Source organism: Branchiostoma belcheri, unplaced genomic scaffold (assembly GCF_001625305.1).
Source record: "Branchiostoma belcheri isolate BF01 breed outbred unplaced genomic scaffold, Haploidv18h27 scaffold11, whole genome shotgun sequence".
NCBI classification, from domain to species: Eukaryota; Metazoa; Chordata; class Leptocardii; order Amphioxiformes; family Branchiostomatidae; genus Branchiostoma; species Branchiostoma belcheri.
The window spans coordinates 108,509-128,449 of NW_017802491.1; the positions used below are offsets into that span (position 1 = coordinate 108,509).

The window sequence follows — 19,941 nt, forward strand, 5'->3', positions numbered from 1 at the left end:
GGATACTTGTTTATCAGTTTATTGGCGCATTCTGATTCACTTCAAAGACAAATTCAAATTGCCTTTGCCAGACTGCCCAGCTTGCTGGAAAAATATGGTGCGTTTCTCAGAGTCTTACTCTCTTGTGTTAGTAGTGAAATGGGGTGGAGTTTGTATACTGACCCTAGGCCATATGTACATGTATAGACATTTAAATTTTTGAGCATTTCTAGATCTGTCTGCCTTAGCTCATTTTAACTCCATGCTTAGCTTGCTGAAATACCATGTTTAACTTCAACCATCTGTTTCTCTTTTTTTTGGAGGTGAGAAGCGACTGTTTGAACGTTGGGAAAGACGTTTAGCGGACGTGCAGGACCTCAAGGACGCACAGGCTGTCCGGTTACGGAACTAGGAGGAAGAGATGAGGGCTGTAAATTAGTAATAACACATGGGAGACGGCCATCCTGGCGGAGCAAGTCTTCATGGCTATCGTTCTAGCCTATTACTGCAAACATTTGTTTACGGAATCGCAACGACCGTCGCCTGCCCCTTTTTAATGTTATAATATTGACCGGAGAGTTCACTGTCAGGCAGCTTCTGGACGGGATTCAGAGCAGTGCGTTTGGATCTCTGATGGTTCACATGGGAGTCAACGAGAAGAGAGGAAACAACACAGAACCACCAGACAGACGAACCTGATGACTTTGTGTACGATGAAGGATAACATGAACAGTGCTAAAGAAACAGACAGCGAATCTGGCTCAAGATCACAGGAGGAGTTAGATCAGGCCACGGTGATCAGGGATATGTAGCCTCCTTCGCAGACTTCTGAAGCGGAGGCGTTAATTTCTTTTCTGGGAGCGACGTCCAGAGAATGGTGTACTAGTGAAAATTTATATCTACAATTTTTATGTCGTTATGACGTAATATGACGTCATTATGACGTCATTAATGTGATTTTATTGGACAAAACCGTCTAAATAGGGTTTTCCCTGAAAACTAAATGGTATTCAACATAACTGTACCAAAAGTGTTTATGACAGAATATTATGGTGTACTAAGTATTATGTTGCCCATAGCAACACCGGTGACGTCATAAAATGACGTCATGCATATTTAAGATATCCGCCATCTTGGGTCATCAATCTTGAATTTTCAATTTTTTTTTTCATGATAAAGCCTAAAATACATTGTGAACATACTAAAGACGTTCATTTAAACCTTTTTTTAGAAAAAGAAATGGAAGTATTGATGAAATTTTAATGAAAATAACCTGTATATACCTATTCTAATGATATGGTCCGTCATCTTGATTTTGGCCAATGACATCATAAAATTAGCATAAATTATGCATATTTAATGATAAAATTTACATAAAATTGCATGGGATGTTATTAATATTAGAAACCACGAGTAACTTGACATAAAACCCATAAAATTCTATTGTTGAAACAAAAAGTACTAAATTTAGCAAAAAGTGACTGTCAGAAACCCGTTGCCATGGCAACAGAAAAAATTATTATCTTATTCCAATGATACAGAATTGTTGCCAACAATATTTTAGGAAAAGTCACCAAGTTTGGCCGTTCTAGCCCTAGCCGTTCAGACGCTAGGTGACATCAAAGTTGGCGCGGGCACTTTTAGCCCCCCATCCCGGTCTTGATAGGGTTAAATGAAGGCCAGTGTATTTTACCATTATGAAAGACGGATATTATACTGTTAAAAGAAGTAGTATATTGTAGTTAGTTCTCGGGTAATCCCTTGTTGTTGTTTGTTGTCCTTGTTTAACGTGGTCTCTAGGTGCTCAGTTTTACGCTTGGTTCAGTTCAGAGTCAGTTGCCTCTCAAGCTATTAACACTTGGTGACTTGTGTTTGTGTGATGCTAGGAGTGTTTCTAGGAGAGCACGTCAAATAATTAAATCGGCGCGTACTCCCTGAAATTCCGACTGCGAGTACGCGAGTATATTTTGTGCATACGACGCCCTCCCACTCCACACTGATTGCATGCGTGCGGTGCACACGCTTCCCTATACCACAAAACCAAACAAACAACATATCAAACTGTTCCTCAGAATGCCTATTTTAACCCTAAACAGTACACCTGGGGTCCGCGCGGACCCCAGCACTATATATTCTGTAATATCTTTTTTGTTTCTAAAGATTTTTTTCTGAAATTTTAGGTAATTGTCACCCACAAAGTTGTCTCGCAATACAGCGCAGAAAACTCCGTTTCTACCATTTATAAAAAAAATTATATCTGATTTTCTTTTGGGGTCCGCGCGGACCCCAGCCGGCTTTCGATCATAATGGATACACTGGCGTTCTTATACATTACCTTATTTCCGTTTTTATACGTTTCTATGCACTCATCGTATTTCTACCAAGTTTTCAGAGAATGGTGTAGTAATAGAATTAAATTTTAATAACTTCGGTGTAATTAAGACGTCATATGACGTCAGAGCTAATAATATAGTCCGCTATATTGGATTTTGACCAACGACGTCATCAAATTAGCATATTCTATGCATATTAAATGATTTAACTTATATCTAATTATGTAAGATGTTATTAATGTTGGAAAAGAAGTGTAATTTAATATAAAACTCAGAAAATTTTCATGTTTAAACCAAACTTACTTCTAATTTCAAAAAAACTGCCTGCTAGAAACCCGTTGCCATGGCAACACAAAAAACATCAACTTACTAATATTAAACTAATATGAACTTTTTTCCAGAGACATTTTAGGAAAGGTCTCCAAATTTGATACTTCTAGCGCAAGCCGTTTAGCCGCTATCTGAGATCAAAGTTGGGCCTCAAAAGCCCCTTCAGTCTGAAATGGGTTTAAAAATCGGGTATTTCTTCTTGTCTTCTTTTCTTCACCAAAAAATAGAAAAAGTTTAAAATGTATGATATTTGTATGTAATGTGGACACAGAGGTTCCCACATCAGTTTGCAAAACAATTGAGCTGGTAGCATGTTGATAATTTCTAAAAATTAGCAAAAAACTGTTCTGGGGTCCGCGTGGACCCCAGGTGTACAGATTAATCAGTCCGGGAAGGTGTTCTGTTGAGGGTTAATATGAACAAACACTGAATAGCTTATTTGATATACTCTACAAGAATCACGCGAACAAAAACCTCTCCGATTTCGATGTGATCACCAGGTGATCACGACAGCCGAATCCTGTGTAGCCGAATCCTTAATGGGAGGAAAGACTATCAAAATGTTTCTGCAAGTACCGCTTTGGTTGGAACCTGTCTAACGTGTTGTATTCAGTAAGAGGAACAAAGTGTGACCAATATACACCAAGCACACACAAATACGTTTTATTGTTTCTTCTTTACCTTGCAGGTACAGTACTACAAGTGGAACGGACCTGTACAAACACGTTTTGCAGGGCACATTACAGGTCCGGCCATTCCTGCTGATAGGAACGTAAACCAATACATAAACTAAGCACTACATTCGTCTTTACCTGATTCGTATGCCACATATTCTTGCATAGAAGGAACGCACATTGCCGTCTTAATGCCTTGAGAGATGAGAGAGAAACATGACCTCACCACATGAAGTCATAATACATGATCTACCTTGCAGCTTCTTGACCACAAGGACTAAATGATATAGTTATAATAATGTAAAACAAGGGGAGAAAAACAAACGATATTTTAAGCCACCAAAATAAACACAGTAAACAGTTAGGATATGTAAACCTGTCGATTATAAAACGTTCCGACATATACCTATACGTTACCACTGTAATGGCTTCTAATTCAATATTTGTTATTTTTGTACTGATGATATATTCTTAATAGCGATAGCTTAGTAGACTTAAAAAAATCTCCCTATACAATAACCGTACATGTTCTAAGTGGCAGTGATGTGCATGTCAAAGAATTCAAAGTGCTGTGTTTTTTTTTTTTTGGTATTGTACATCCTGATTTACTTGGGCGAGGAGTGACTGGGCTTTTGCTTCTTTTGTGCACTTATAACCATGTAAAATGTTTTTCCCATGAGAACTTACAGGCACATCAAGCAAATACTGGTAAAGTAGGGTGGCCAATAGAAGGGGCTACAATAGACCTGCGCAATACCTTCGACAACTTTGGGATTAGCGACGGGCTCTGCTAACATACTAGTGACAACTCAAATCTAATGTTGACGTTACGGATTCCTAATCGTTATGGACATCGATGGTTCCTAAGATTACCAAATAGGCGAAAAGGCGTTTCGATATTTTTAACGCCACTACCAATATCATTGCTTAGCTACTTCAGCTAAAGGTAAGATGTTTACATTTTTAAAGCTATACACGGGATTTAAAATTTACATATGGGTTTTTAGTAGAGGAATAATAACAGTAGCATTTGTACGCGCCAGTAGTTTTCACTGCGGTCTCATTTACCTGATTTAAAGCTTGACAGGTGTAGTCATTTAATCTGAAGTTTTGATTGTGCATATATCATCGAATATTACTATTGAAATCAATTTGTTGATGATGTTGCTGTACCTAGTGACTAGTTTTGATGGAACAGTATAATGACGAATAATATAACTCATACGATATGGTCCATTTTGAATTTTGACCAATTGTGCCATTAAATAGGCATAAATTGTGATTTTCCATTGATACAAATGCATTAAGTTACAAAAATGGTATCGATAAAAGAAACAAAAAAAATAGTGGACTCAATAAAATGAAAGTGCTTCTTAATACGCGAAACACACATAGTTAAATGACCTACGGCGAGCCGCTTAAGAAGCTATATGGCATAAAAATGGGCAGAACCTGAACTTTCCTGCCTGGTAGAGACAGATAGGTTTTAAATTACCAAGGTGTGTTAAATATAATTGTAAATGATTGAATGGTGGGATAATTATATTTCTCTATGCATCAAATATTTTTTTTTTTCTTTTTTACAAATATGGTGAATAGCAAGAACGTAAAATGATGTTACTGTTGACATTTATATTAAGCAACTTTAAAACTTTTGGACATGTATTACAATTTTTTATTTAACCCTCAACAGTAAACCCTCCCGGACTGATTAATCTGTACACCTTGGGTCCGCGCGGACCCCAAATCAGTTTTTTGCTAATTTTCAGAAATTATCAACATGCTACCAGCTCAATTGTTTTGCAAATGAATGTGTGAACCTCTGAGTCCACATTACGTACAAAAATCATTTATTTTGACCTCTTACTATTTTTTAGTGAAGAAAAGACAAAGAGAAGAAATACACGTCTTTAAAACCCTATTCAGACCGAGTGGTTTTTTTGAGGCCCGCGCCAAATTTAATCTGAAATAGCGCCCGAACGGCTTGAGCTAGAACCATCAAATTTGGTGACCATTCCTAAAATGTATCTAGTAAAAATTTAATGTAAGTTAATAAGTTAATGATTTTTTGTGTTGCCATGGCAACGGGTTTCTGACAGGCAGTTTTGGGGGGGAAATCAGTAATTCTGGTTTAAACATAAAACTTTCAGGGTTTTATATTAAATAACACTTCCTTCCTGACATTAATAACATCTTACATAATTAAAGATAAGTAAAATTCTTTAATATTCATAATATATGCTAATTTGATGACGTCATTGGTAAAATCCAAGATGGTGGACCATATTATTAGCTCTGACGTCATATGACGTCATAATTACACCAAAGTTGTTAGAATTTAGTTCTATTATTACGCCGTTCTCAGAAAATTTGGCAGCCATACGATAAAAATACATAAAAGGAAATAATGCAATGTATAAGAACGCCAGTGTATCCATTACGATCGAAAGGCGGCTGGGGTCCGCGCGGACCCCAAAAGAAAATCAGATATAATTTTTTTTATTAAATGGGGGAAAATAAATGTTCTGTACTGTTTTGGGGGACAACTTTGTGGGTGACAATTACCTGAAGTTTCAGAAAAAAAATCTTAAGAAACAAAAAAAAATATTACAGGAGATAAAGTGCTGGGGTCCGCGCGGACCCCAGGTGTACTGTTTAGGGTTAAATTGAGGTCTTATAATTGAGGTCTTAGGGTGCCCCGGCTTTCATCAACTTAACGGTTTAGTATAGAACCCACAGACTTGTTAACCTTTCTTAAAATATGTGTTTTGATTTAAACAATAATTTTATATCGATTTATATAAAAATTGCGTTTTATGTAGAATGAGTTTTTAAAAGAATATACGTCTTAAAATTAAAATTAATGTTCACTTTTTTATTATTTTATTATAATCTTGCGATAATGTTGGTAGCTTAATCAATCCCGACCATAATCCCCAAATCATAAATAGATCTTAAGCCACATGGATTCTAAACCAGACCGGTTAACCTTATATAGACTAGGGGGGGGGGCTAAAAGTGCCCGTGCTAACTTTGATGTCAGATACCATCCGAATGGTTTGTGCTAGGTCCACCAAACTTGGTGACTTTTTCAAAAATATTGTCGCCAACAATTTCGTTGCAGTGTAATAAATTATTACTTTTTGGGGGGATGCAAAAGGCAACCTGGTTTTAAACAGACATTTTTTTTTGAAAAATCAGTAATTTTGACATAGAAATTAAATGTTTAGGCGTTTATGTTAATTTACACATGCTTTCTAATATAAATAACGTTATATAATTCCATGTAATTCTTATTAATAATTATGCATGTTTGATGACGTCATTGGCCAAAATCACTGGTCTGTGGTCCCAGCGTCATAAAATTAGACCTTTTGTGTTGGCCATTTTTTTGTTCACAGGATATTTCGAGAATCTGGAAATGGATGTTCACGATTTTTTTGTGAGCAAGTTACCGTTGACGATAGCAAGATCATCTTTGAAATTGGGCGTCGTGGGAGGTCCGTACGTCACTGTATGGGCTTTTGGTAATTTTTGGTTAGTTTGTCAGTAATTCAATTTGTGGAAAAGCAATGTTCTTGTTTTTTTTCTTGTGAATAGGTTAAGGTGTTTAGATTGAGGGTTTCAAGTTTGGAGTCTCTAGTAGGTCTCTAGTAGGTATTTTGTGTGAACATTCTGTTGTGTAAAGAAGGTCGCGATGTTGAGGAGCCCTGAACCGAAAATTAGAAAACCTAGTTTTGCCTTAAATAGGCCTAAAACACTCGAATTTCCTGTAAAATGCCAGTTATAGTCACCATAAATGGAGAGACTTGGCAAAAATTATGCGGGAGGCAACTTTAGAGGTCGACTCACATGAAATGACATATAAAGTGATCAATTTGAGAACAGTTTATCGTCCAGAAACGATTAAAATCGCCCTTCACTGAGAGTTGGGGGGGGCGCCTAGGACCCGACATGTATATCCGGACTTTTTGACCCCAAAAACAGTAGAATGGTGCGTTTTTTACGCAGATCTGACAGCTTCGGCTAGAAACATTAAAATCAATCGAAATTACGTCTCGCAAAGAAGCATGCGAGAATATGACTGGTGGAGGAAAACATGGCGCCTGGCCGGCATAACCGAAGTCCATGGAGGAGAACATGGCGCCCGGCCGCATAATCGCAGTCCAAAAACTGTCTAGAAAACTGCAGCAAGAAACTACACGGAGCCGATATCAAACTACATGTAACAAAATGTATGTGAATTTGGTACAATCATTTGAAGCCCACCCTCCCAAGCCCGTGGGCCAATTTAGCTGTAAACATGGACGTGTGAATTGCTTCTCGCGATAATGTTAATAGTTCCTCGCGGATACGTTAATTGGCCTTTGTAGGTACCGAATGAGAGCATGCGCAGGCGTTCCACGGAGATATATGTAGGGTTGCCGGCCGGAGCTTCTATTGTGTGCGATCTTCGTTTCATCAGAAAATACCTCCCCACCCCCACACCCCCAAAAACGGCCAATCCGGGAACGCCTGAAAAGGAGGCTAATTTTGTGCGCCTAATTTAATTAGGGGTAAATAAGGCACATCAAAGTACATTTTAAAGTAAGGAGTAATTTATTTCGTCATTTTTAACCAAGGCTGCATGGAAAAAACGAATTTTCAAGGGGTAACGGCTTAGTACTCGAAAAAGCTCAGAACCTAATGTTTCCCAAATTTGAATTTAATTAAAATCGATGCGATACGTTTACCGCTATCTTCGATGGCCCGACACCCACAACGCATATAGAACGTACCATCCCGGCGGTCAGGCGAAAACGCCACATAACCATCCGCGCGGACTAATACCAGGAAGTCTTCGCTGGACCACCAACATTGCGCCACCTATAAAGGCTACAACTAACAGGCTTTTCAGAAACTACAAATATATGTACACGGTTATTACGATTTCAGGGATATCGCGGCCAAAACATACAAAACAAAGTCACGTTACGGGCGATTTGTTGCGCACTTACTTAGACTCTGGTCAGATTTAAACTCCGACCCGGAACCCTAACAACTCTATGCATATATTATATATTATAGAAGTAATTTGCATAATTAATGAGGAAGTTTAAATGAGGATGTTTAAATGAAATATTGCCAAGGGTTTGACACGTAAAATATGGGTTTAGAACACCATAAATTAAACTACATTATATCAATTCCCACCTTATTTCCATATCCAATGAAACAAAACATTTACATAAACCCCACATATTTAATGGAGGTACGAATTTTCAGAATTCTTGTCTTTTTTAATGATCTAAATTTACTCTTTCAAAACGGCTCTAAGGATGTTCTTCATAATAGAGGTGTGTTTAGGAGTTGGATCTGAGACAGGCCGAAATTAATTTAGATTGTAGGGGATTAATTTTGATGATACGCTTTAAATATTTAAATACTTATTAAATGATAGATAAATAATTTGGGGAGTATGGTGATTGATCTATTATACGGTTGCTAAATAATAGTTTATAATGTTGACCGTTGGACAAGGCTTTGGAGTAGACTAACGTTAACTAATTAATGTCAATTATGTCCATACAGGTTACCATATATAATAACACGGGAAGTAATTACATATGGACACTGGAGCTGTGCGTTACGTGAAGGAGAAAAGGACCAGTTTCAAACAACACTTTAGGACTCACAAAAATGAGAGAGCCTATAGATGTGAGGAGTGTAATCGAGGGTTCGGTAATTTTGGCCATCTTAAGACACACATGAGGACCCATACTGGGGAAAGGCCTTATCAATGTGAAGAATGTGGCATTCAGTTTAGTACTCTGTCAAATTTAAGGACACACGTGCGGAATCACACAGGTGAAAAACCATTTCGTTGCGAGGAGTGCAACCGACGTTTCAGTACCCTAAGTGTTCTTAAGATACACATAAGAACCCACACCGCTGAAAAACCGTACATCTGTGATGAATGCGACAGGTCATTTTGCCAGCTCGTTCATTTGAAGGATCACATTAGGATTCACACCGGTGAAAAACCCTACATGTGTAAATATTGCAGCAGGACGTTCAGGCATCGTAGTGCTCTACAGACACATATAAGTACACACACTGGTGAGAAACCATACACATGTGAACATTGCTCTGGAGCATTCAGTCAATCAACTCATCTTAAAACTCATATGCGGACTCACAACGGGGAAAAACCATTCATGTGTGACGTTTGCATCAAACAGTTTACTACGCGGTCTAATCTGAAGAGGCATATGCGTATTCACCAACCTGACAGACCATTAATAAAAACGCAGTGTTCGCTTAGAATCCCCCAAAAGAACCATTAGGAACACATACTCGCGACGGTGCATGTCATCCCCGATAATATCAAACAGATTTAAACGACTGCCGTTTACCTCGTGAATAGCGTGAAGCAACATTCTAGTTATTAAAACCATTACCACCATTAAACAAAGATGGAGTGTGGAGTGTTCGAATTGACTTTTTGAGCTGGCAAGTGACAGTCGGGCCAGCGGTACAACTCTGTAGAAAATCTCATCGCAAACGGGGATCTAAGCCCTGGGGATCTAAGCCCCTGTCTAAGCCCCATGCTATTCATAGGAGGTGATATGGATGCTCAAATTGCAAAGGGTTATTCCATCCACAAGGTATCAAACCGTAACGGCCTACTCTTTAACACCTTTACAGAACAACACAACCTTGTAGTTGGTAACATCTCCTTCCGCAAACCTAGCCGCAAACTTTGGACATTTCGATCACCAAAGGGTGACCGCTCCCAGATAGATTTCTGTTTTTACCGTAAACGATGGCGCAACAGTGTTAAGGACTGCCAGGCATATTCCTCATCGAACCCAGTCAGTAGCGACCATCGAATTGTGACTGCCACTGTTAAACTCAGCCTTAGAGCGTCCAAGAATGCAGCCTCAAAGAAGCTTTTCTGGAGTGCGGTTACAAAGAACAAGCAACTGGCATCCAAGATAGAGGATACAGTCAAATCTCGTTATGAAAACTTACCCCTGTCTGAACAAAACTACTCATCTTTTGTTATCATTGCCCACAAAACCGGCAAGGGATTGCTACCTCGCCGAGCTCAAGATACCAGAGACGCTGGTCCAGTAGTAACAGCAAGGAACGCAACACTCAGAGCATCTACTCGGAATGTACAAGCAGCACAGGTCAAACTGCGGTAAACCTATGATCGTTGCGAAGACAGGCGTATTAACGAGACACTCAGTATCTTTAAAAATCCAGCTTTGTCAACAGATGTCAAAAATGCATGGGACGTTGTGAAGACTTGCTGGAAATAAATCAAAAAGTGTTGTGTATATTGAGGGGGGAGACCGACTGAAATTATGGGGGGATCATTTCAAAAACCTTCTTAATGTGAATACGAATCCTATAAGCACTGAACCAATCTATAAAGTATTTGATGTTTTTACCGAGATTAAGAGTGGGGAGTTTTCTCAGGAAGAAGTTACCTTGGCAACCATGCAACTAAAAACTGGGAAAGCACCTGGCATGGACGGCCTCCCATCAGAATTTTGGAAACTGCCGAGTATGACAAAAATTCTTTTGCACTTTTGCAACCTAAGCTACAGGGGAGAGCGCCCCAAGGAATGGGGATTGTCTGGAATTATCCCCATCCCTAAGAAAGGGGACTTGCGCCGCCCAGATAATTATAGAGGTATATCACTGTCACAAATTGCATCCAAAATTTATAACCGTTGTTTGCTCAAAAGGATTCGTCCAGTTATCGACAAAGTGTTACGCACAAACCAAAATGGCTTCCGTCAAGGTAGATCAACTACTTCTCACATTCTCGCGCTCAGACGCATTGTAGAAGAGTTGAGAAACTTTGACCAAGAGGCAGTACTTGTGTCTATTGATTTCCGCAAGGCATTCGATTCGATTAACCGCCACAAAATGTTTCAAATCTTGGAAGCGTATGGGATTCCGCTGGATGTCGTCAGCGCTATTCGAGTCATGTACTAGGACACCAGTGCTGTGGTTATTACTCCTGAGGGAGAAACCGATGCATTTAGCATTAACACTGGAGTCATGCAGGGCGATCCTTTGGCCCCTTTCCTTTTTGTTATTTGCATCGACTATGCGCTCCGGTCTTCGATTTCAGAATCAGACGGGTTTACTCTCCGTCGTCGTCGGAGCCGTCGATACCCAGCTGAAACCCTCCCAGACCGTGACTTTGCTGATGATATTGCTTAATTGGAAAACTCAATAAAATATGCACAAAATCGTCTCAAAAGTCGAAACTTCATGTCAAAAAAAAGGTTTATACTTGAATGCTTCCAAGACAAAGTTCATGCATCTAAACCCTACTACTGACAGTTTACTTTTTGCCACTGATGGCACTGAAATCGAATGTGTTGCGGATTTCAAATACTTAGGAGGGTACTCTGATAGTGTTCATGACATGGATGTGCGGATCGCACAGGCATGGAGTGCTCTTCACTCATTACATAAGATTTGGAAAGCGCCCATTAGAAAACAAACTAAGATCAAAGTGTTTAAGGCATGTATTGAAACAACTCTTTTGTATGGGTCAGAATCAGGGGTCATGAATATGTCACATTCTAGAAAACTAAACGGAACATACACGAAGATGTTGCGAGTGATTTTCAATACACCATGGTGGAAACACACTACTAATGAACAGTTATACGGTTCGCTACCAAATGTAACTTCAGTAGTCAAATGTCGACGACTAAGCTTGGCCGGTTCTGTAGTACGTAGTGAAGAACCTGCCAGTAGGCTTCTACTCTGGAACCCTGATACCTGTAAGAGAAGAGTTGGACGCCCAAACATAACAGTTAAGAAACTTATTGAAACCGAAACTGGCTTGGAGGGACATGGACTTTTCTCAGTGATGTATAACAAACAGTTGTGGCGAGCTAACTACTTCACCTCTACTATGGAGGATGAATGATGATGATGATGATGCCCCTGTTCAGACGAAATCTGTGAAGGCGCTTTACATGTGGTTTCCCCCGAAGCCAGCATGTGGCCTCCCCCCCCCCCAAATGGCGTTGAAAGCGCCTCGATCCCAAACCACTTCGGAATGTAGTTTCGAACCAGTTTTCCCGGATAGCGATTTGCGTCTGAACGTAATGTGATTTAACTGATCATGGATTACGAGGTGATATATGTTTATTTATATGCAATACCAACATTCACCTGGCAGCAACTTAAGGTGATATTTAATGGCGTCTGAGGACTTTTATGGGATATTAGTATAGAAAATAAACTCTATTTGACATGGTAGACTTTTAGGTCTATTTTTACAATCTATGATCCAAGGCCACATTTTTTAACGACAAAGTTCGCAATTTTACGCGGCATCCACCATCCGAGCTCCCATATATGGAGCGTTGTGTGTGCCCTTCCAAATAATGTGCACACACCCCGGCCCCACTGAGGCGAAAGCACGACTCCGCTGGGCCACATGAAGCAAGGAATGTGAACTGTGTGTGAGCTTCACTTTGCCATTGGGAAATGAAAAGACAATTTTTCTGATATTTCGAGCGTTTGTAAATACAGTACATTTATTTGTAAAACGCTAAGGTACCAAAATCTGACAACTGCAAAGAATAACAAAAATCTACCATGCCAGCTAATCAGCAAATAATTGTCAAGTCGGAACACATATTAATCTGGAAATATACAAACAACAACAAATATATCACAGAAATCACCAAGAAAAAGGCTGGATACGCCAACAACTTCCTATAAAAAACATGTGACTGCCAAAAGGAACAAAGTCGTCTGTAACTGCTTTGAGCCACCAAAGAGCGGCCGGTGGCGAGTCGGCACTACACAAAGAGACGGTGCCATCAACATTAATCATGTGGCATGCGGTGTTACTAGTATGCCTTTGTGATCTTTCAATTCTCAAACGACTAATATCTTACTTAATAAAACGTGTCACTGTCTCTACCTGCGTGCTGTCTCATTACTTTGAGTTTGTTTCGTATGCAGTTGTGGGAAGAAAATACGTGAACCGACATGACACAAGAACTGATTTTCATTATGCAACGTTCTTTTTTATTTAAAGAAATACAATGCAAACAAACTTCAAGCTATCTTAAAGCGGAATTTAAACATAATCTTTCTATATCAAAACTGTAACAAACAACTATCTTTACAATGTACAGCGATAGTGGCAGCTTAAAACGGATCGTCCATATTTGCAGATAAAGCTGAGTACGTAAAACAAATAATATACTGTAAAGCACACGTCTACTAGGACAAAATTCAACGGAAATTCACATAATCAACAAAATTAATTCGTTAGTAATCTCATATAACGTCCGCACAGGCTTTTCTCTAGGGCTAGTAGTATCTATTCCGGTAACTTTTCAGTCTTGTTGCCGCGTATGCCAAAACACACTGCAAAGAACTTCGGGGGTTGGCATCAAAAACAAGTCTGTAACTCCAGAAAACGCGGACGGAACTGCTCAAGAAAGGTCTCAGAATAGGCCATAAAATTCCACCTTCAAAACTACGTAGGATATAGCCGTTCAAAAGATTGTGTAGCGGCCCAAATGTTGCCGCAAAGTGCACAGCGTTGTTCGCACCATCCACGCTGTCCGCCATTTGTGTTTCGTTATGTTACTCCCCACGCTAAAGAATGGGAGAGAATAGGTCTTGTTTTGGGCTGTTCCTATTTTTACGTTTGCCGCCTTAGCGGATAAAAATAGATAAAATCGTCCTTTTTGTACGTTTGTTAAATCAACATTTGTTGATAAACAAAAACACTTAAAGTTTATATTGCGTGGCCCTTTTTGCCTCTGTCTACTTTGATGCCATTGAATGGCTATTAAACTTGTTTACCGGAAGATTCAAACTATTTTAGACAGAAGTATAGAGGAAAAGTTTTAGAACAATATATCTTATTAGCTTTGTTCAGGTACACGTACACGTGTATAAAAAGATTTTGATATATTGGTAATGATAATTATTATATAGGTTGAATGGTCTAGAGATTGTGCGAGCATCGATAGATCGTCGACCGTAAGTCGAGCGGCGTACGCCCGTGTGTCGAGCGAGCTTCGGCTGACTCCCGTTTGGTTAAAAGGTGATCTTTATGTTAACCAGACGGTAGTGTAAATTTGTGGCTCTTGTGGTAGTATTTAAGTTGTATCTTTCACAGAATTCCTGTTTATATTTCTATTTTTTATTCTGCCAGTCCGCTCCATTACTTTGCTTGTCGTAATAAATATTTCGATAGATCAAACAGTTTCAGTTTATTGGGATCCCCTTTAGCCCATTATGGGCTATTCTTCCAGGGTTCCAATACAAATACATGTAACATCACAATTACAGACACAATCCTACATATTTACATTTAACATACAGCATAAATCATATAAAAACAGAGGGGATGAAACATGAAAATTGGCCAAACTATTCATTTTAGGTGGATTCACTGGCCTTGCTTCATCTGCTTCCCATGTCATAGGGACTTCATTATCATAGATGTATTCCCAAGCGATCGCCCGAGCCTCGCACAATGTGAAAGCGACGATGTTCAAGGCAAAAATACGCGTGATCGTCGGTCGATCTCAAAATCGGCCGATCTTTCGGCGATTGACAAATACGACCGAACCTCGTCGGCAATGTGACAGGGGCATAAGGATTTAATAATCAATATTTTTCTGATATAAGGTGAGTTTCCTTCTCTGTAAAATTCGTAACAGCTTTTCAATTTTTTCAACTGTTTTTTCCAGTTAAGTTTCTCACATTTCTCCTCAGACAAACCAAAGAAGATGCCTAGTGACTCAATCGGTTTGTGTGGCCAATTTATTCCAAAGAGAGAATCCCTTCTTCCTATATTGGCTCCCACCCACATACCTTCACATTTTTACGGTTTAAAGTGGGACTTGCACAAGACTAAATTCATCCACAATCCCTAATGCCTGTCTTATGAAATCATCGCCAGAGAGCGTAAGAGTGGTATCATCTGCTACTTGGCTAATCTTTATTTCTAGTAAGCTATCACTATTCATTACTTCAATACCTTTAACCGTGTTTGTTTGTCGTATTTTCTTTTCAAACCTTGTATTTTAGCTGCGAACGCGGAAAGCCGACTGACCATAATAACCCTGTTAGTGTAGGATGTATACCTCCTTCACGGAGTAGTAATAACATAAACATTAAACGAAAAGAATCTATCCCATTATTTCTAACTATGCTATATAGGAAAACTCACCAAGAGTTGCTACATCTAGTGAAAGCTGTGCTGACGTCATTTCGAATTAAAAGGTGGCGCGAGCTGGTCTATAAAGGCGCTTTTTCAGCCCAAAACAATAGCCTAGTTTGTCTAAAACGTGACACAGATGTAAAAGCTGCAGTACCAAAGAAAGGCTCTCGGTGGCATACAGTCACACTTGCGTTTTATTTTGCTACCACCAACCTAAGAAACTAACACAAAATCCTATAGATGCATCTTAAACATCTCAATTACATGTTATGCTTTATACTAACGCTTAAGGAAAGGCCAAAAAATTATTTATTCCTCAGTGAGGATGATTACTTTTTCAGAAAAGGTTGCAAGATTTCTTTAATGTTTTCCTTAAAAGGTCTTGTCTTCCCAATTCCAAGATTAAGGAGTCTTGATACATCAAGGTGTGCATCGTAAGGACGCTGGGTTGCCCCGAAGGGCTCCTTATCAGCCACCAGGTGTGCAGAGGGAAGCTTTAACACCTCTGCCATAGTGACGGCCATCATATATTTTGTCATCTCCTCGTCAGCGCTCCAGTGAAACACACCGTGCAGGGACGAGTCCTGTAATTGAAGTAAACAAAAGACACAAATGCAACGGATGGCGAGCAGTACAGCAATCTAAGTATACCAGTTTGCAAGGTTAAGACTTTAATTACTTTTTGCTAAAAGGTCAACTACAGCAAAAAATAATGGATATTTGATTTTCTTTAAAAAAAGTTTTACGCAATTGAATATATCGCGTTAAACGAATCACGATAATTAGCTTAAGACTACTTTTCCAAACACATTCACCTTATTTGTTTACATTTTTCTCCTATATCATAGGTAGGGATGATTATAGTTACGGATTAATGAAATATGTTATTTTAATTTTCTTCTCATTTTGTTTAATTTTGATGAATCGATTCGCCATTTTTTTTAAATTTTTGAGCAAAATGACTACATAATGTGTAAATTATTAATTTTTAATCGGTGTGTGTGTGTGTGTGTGTTTCCTTGGACATGTTGTCAATTTATTGGAAGCTGATAACTTAAGCAGCCAATAAATGAAGGATGGCGTTGCAGCATTGAAAAGAAGAGAACGTGGAACAATAGTCTTTTTCCAAAACGGTCAGAAAATTAAGAGAACAAACCAAGGAAGACATTAACTGTTATGATGGACAAAAATGACATGAAGCACACCGACCCAAATGAAGTGTTACGCATATGGGAAAAGCATTTTAAGGACCATCTTAACAAGGAATCCCAACACCTAGAGGAGGCCTTAGATGACAGTCCAAACTCTTCAGTAAATGCAAGGCAAGGCCCTCCCATCTCCCATGAGGAAGTGATCAACTCTGTAAAAAGATTTAAAAAAAAAACAGAAAAGCTCCTGCTGATGATGCAATAACAGCATTTTGATGGACAACTCCTAAGGACATTTGAAATAAGATGTCTGCGGGCTATCCTGAATGTCTCAAGGAGAGACCACAATAGAATTGAGGAAACCCGAGCTATGCTTGGAAGGGAGGATGGAATTATCTATTTTTTTTAATTTTATTCACATGGATTTTTGAGCATTAGATAGGAAGCACTTGTTGAGTTATGTGAATCCGCTGCTCATAAAACATGATACAAATGTAAACATCAATATGACATAAAATATAACATAACATAACATAACACAAACATAAAAATGAAAGTGGCTGGCACATCAATTATACCTGGCGCAACATTTCCCCCTTCCCTACCTAACCAACTTTCAAGTGCAATGTACACTTATTGGGTTGTTATCTTCTGACCTTTCCGACAACTAATAAAGCACAAGGTCAGATAAAACTCTTTCTACATAAATTTTGTGAAAAACTTATTAATATTATCATTTCGATATACTAAGCACGTTTAAATTTTCTAAATTTTAAGTGCCAAGCGGGGCCTCTAGACAAACTTGTTTTCAAACAAATTTAGCGTCCGTATTCATCATTAAAATCTCTATAACATTCAATAAATACCAGTTGTATGATTATTATTACAACAGAGATATTATCTAATATGTTAATTTTGGCAAAACTTACATGTCTGTATTTTGTAACATCCATACAGTGCTAGCTCTAGCAAAATGTTGGAAATATTGTACACTCTGGGCCCGACCCAGTGTTGTACAACAACTTTGCTACTTTTTATACATGTGTTCTGTAAGTCAAAAGAATGTTGTGTGTGGATAATTATCCTAGTTGATATGAGGTCTCTTTTTCTGCAGTTCTATCCCTCTTGCCAAAAAGCAGTTACTCAAGCAACTGTATATGATTTTGAAAACGTCAGACGTTCCAGCTAGTATCCACTAGCTTTCGTCAGTGACTGAGAGACCTGAGGGGAAATGCAGGTTTATAAGTACAAACTATTGATTGATATGCAAATACGACGAAGATGCAAATAGTGACGAAAAATTGTTGGAAGTCGAAAATGGAACAAAAGTCAGGCAAGTCAAGACAAGATCATGTAAATTAGTCAGAGAGCTCCTGTTATGCAGAACAGGAACTTAAGTGTTATCTGTCCTCGGGACTGGGAGTGCCAAATTCCAAGTGCCGGAAAGATCCACCCGTAGCCCCCTTCCCTGTTGAGGGAGGGGTTGTACATTCTTTCATATATTGCCTCTTTAACACCCCGTTCCCACCAGCGTGTTTCGTAGTCTAAGATATCCGTGGACTCGAGTTTGAAGGAGTGACCCAGTCACTGACGAAAGCTAGTGGATACTAACTGAAACGTCTGACGTTTTCAAAATCATATCCAGTTGCTTGACTAACTGCTTTTTGGCGTATCGTATTACTTAGATGTCTAACCTTCATCGACCTATCCCTCTTGCTTGAGGACTTACATTTTTGGTATGTGTAATTATATTATGACTTCTCATGTATATTCATCTTCTCCTGCCATTTCTTAAAATTGATTCAACTACTTCATTTTGGGCTAAAAAATATGAAATTCGGCATGAAGTTAGTCAAATACCCTCAGGCGTTTTTTTTTTCTTGATACATGCTTTTAGAATGGTTTCATTTTGACTTTTTTTTGCTGTATTACAGGTAATGTACGTCGATGAAGGTTAGACATCCAGATAATACGATACGCCAAAAAACAGTTACTCAAGCAACTGGATATGATTTTGAAAACGTCAGACGTTTCAGCTAGTATCCACTAGCTTTCGTCAGTGACTGAGAGACCACAGGGGAAAGCAGGTTTATAAGTACAAGCTATTGATTGATATGCAAATAAAGTGAAGACAAATTTTTTGGAAGTCGAAAAATGAACAAAAGTCAGACAAGTCAAGACAAGATTATGCAAATTAGTCTGAAAGCTCCTGTTATACAGAACAGGAGCTTAAGTGTTCTTCCAAAACTTCAACATAGCCACTAACTTCAAACCTCACTCAACCCTCAGACAAAGACCGGTACACCCTAAGGACCGACCTCACAAAGGTACCAAGGCGAATGTTATTTACAGACTCAAATGTAAGGAGCCCAATTGTAACAACACCTACATCGGAGAGACAAGTCGACCGCTCAAAGTAAGATACAAAGAACATTGCCGACCTAGTGCCAACGGCTACTCCTCAGCTATTTTCCATCACTTACAACACAACCAGGGTCACTCTTTCAAACTCGAGTCCACGGATATCTTAGACCGCGAAACACGCTGGTGGGAACGGGGTGTTAAAGAGGCAATATATGAAAGAATGTACAACCCCACCCTCAACAGGGAAGGGGGGCTACGGGTCGATCTTTCCGGCACTTGGTTTTTGGCACTCCCAGCCCCGAGGACAGACAACACTTAACACCTGTTCTGTATAACAGGAGCTTTCAGACTAATTTGCATAATCTTGTCTTGACTTGTCTGACTTTTGTCATATTGTTGGCAACAATTCTCTATCATTAGATTAGGATAATAATTTTTTGTGTTGCCATGGCAACGGGTTTCTGATAGGCATTTTTGCTAAAATTTAGTACTTTTTGTTTCAACAATAGAATTTTATGGGTTTTATGTCAAGTTACTCATGGTTTCTAATATTAATAACATCCCAGATAATTTTATGTAAATTTTATCATTAAATATGCATTATTTATGCTAATTTGATGACGTCATTGGCCGAGATTGAAATGTGTCCATATTTGGGCATATGTCTAGTGCCCAAATATGCACAGTAGGTGCATCCTGTTTGGAGATATGGCCACTGATACACATAATAGTAATAGTGACCTACTTATTTTTCTACCAAGTTTTACCTAGGAAAAGAAATCTGTTTGGATGCGAAACGGTTAAAGAAGCCATATAATCTACATTTCTATATAAACCTAGCTATTTCAACCCTACCTAGACCGGGCTTTTTTTGACATGGGGTGCCCGGGGACGGG

At 38.9% G+C, this 19,941-nt stretch overlaps 2 protein-coding genes across 2 annotated transcripts in view; one reads left to right on the forward strand and one right to left on the reverse strand.

Annotated features, from left to right (window-relative positions):
- The first annotated feature begins 8,911 nt into the window (after positions 1-8,911).
- LOC109486116 (gastrula zinc finger protein XlCGF7.1-like) lies at positions 8,912-9,672 on the forward strand. The gene has a single exon (XM_019789815.1). The coding sequence runs from the start codon at positions 8,923-8,925 to the stop codon at positions 9,640-9,642; it is 720 nt and encodes a 239-aa protein (XP_019645374.1). The 5' UTR covers positions 8,912-8,922; the 3' UTR covers positions 9,643-9,672.
- A 5,972-nt stretch (positions 9,673-15,644) lies between these two features.
- The window catches only part of LOC109481773 (methionine adenosyltransferase 2 subunit beta-like), a 38,422-nt gene continuing 34,125 nt past the window's right edge, over positions 15,645-19,941 (reverse strand). The window contains exons 6-7 of the mRNA XM_019784367.1: positions 15,953-16,117; positions 15,645-15,653 (exon numbers count right to left, since the gene is read on the reverse strand). Coding sequence (XP_019639926.1) covers positions 15,645-15,653; positions 15,953-16,117 — 174 coding nt within the window. The remainder of the gene's footprint in view (positions 15,654-15,952; positions 16,118-19,941) is intronic.

What these genes read in the sequence shown, in the direction of transcription:
- LOC109486116 (XM_019789815.1), top strand. Translation starts at nt 8,923, where the DNA reads ATGGACACTGGAGCTGTGCGTTACGTGAAGGAGAAAAGGACCAGTTTC.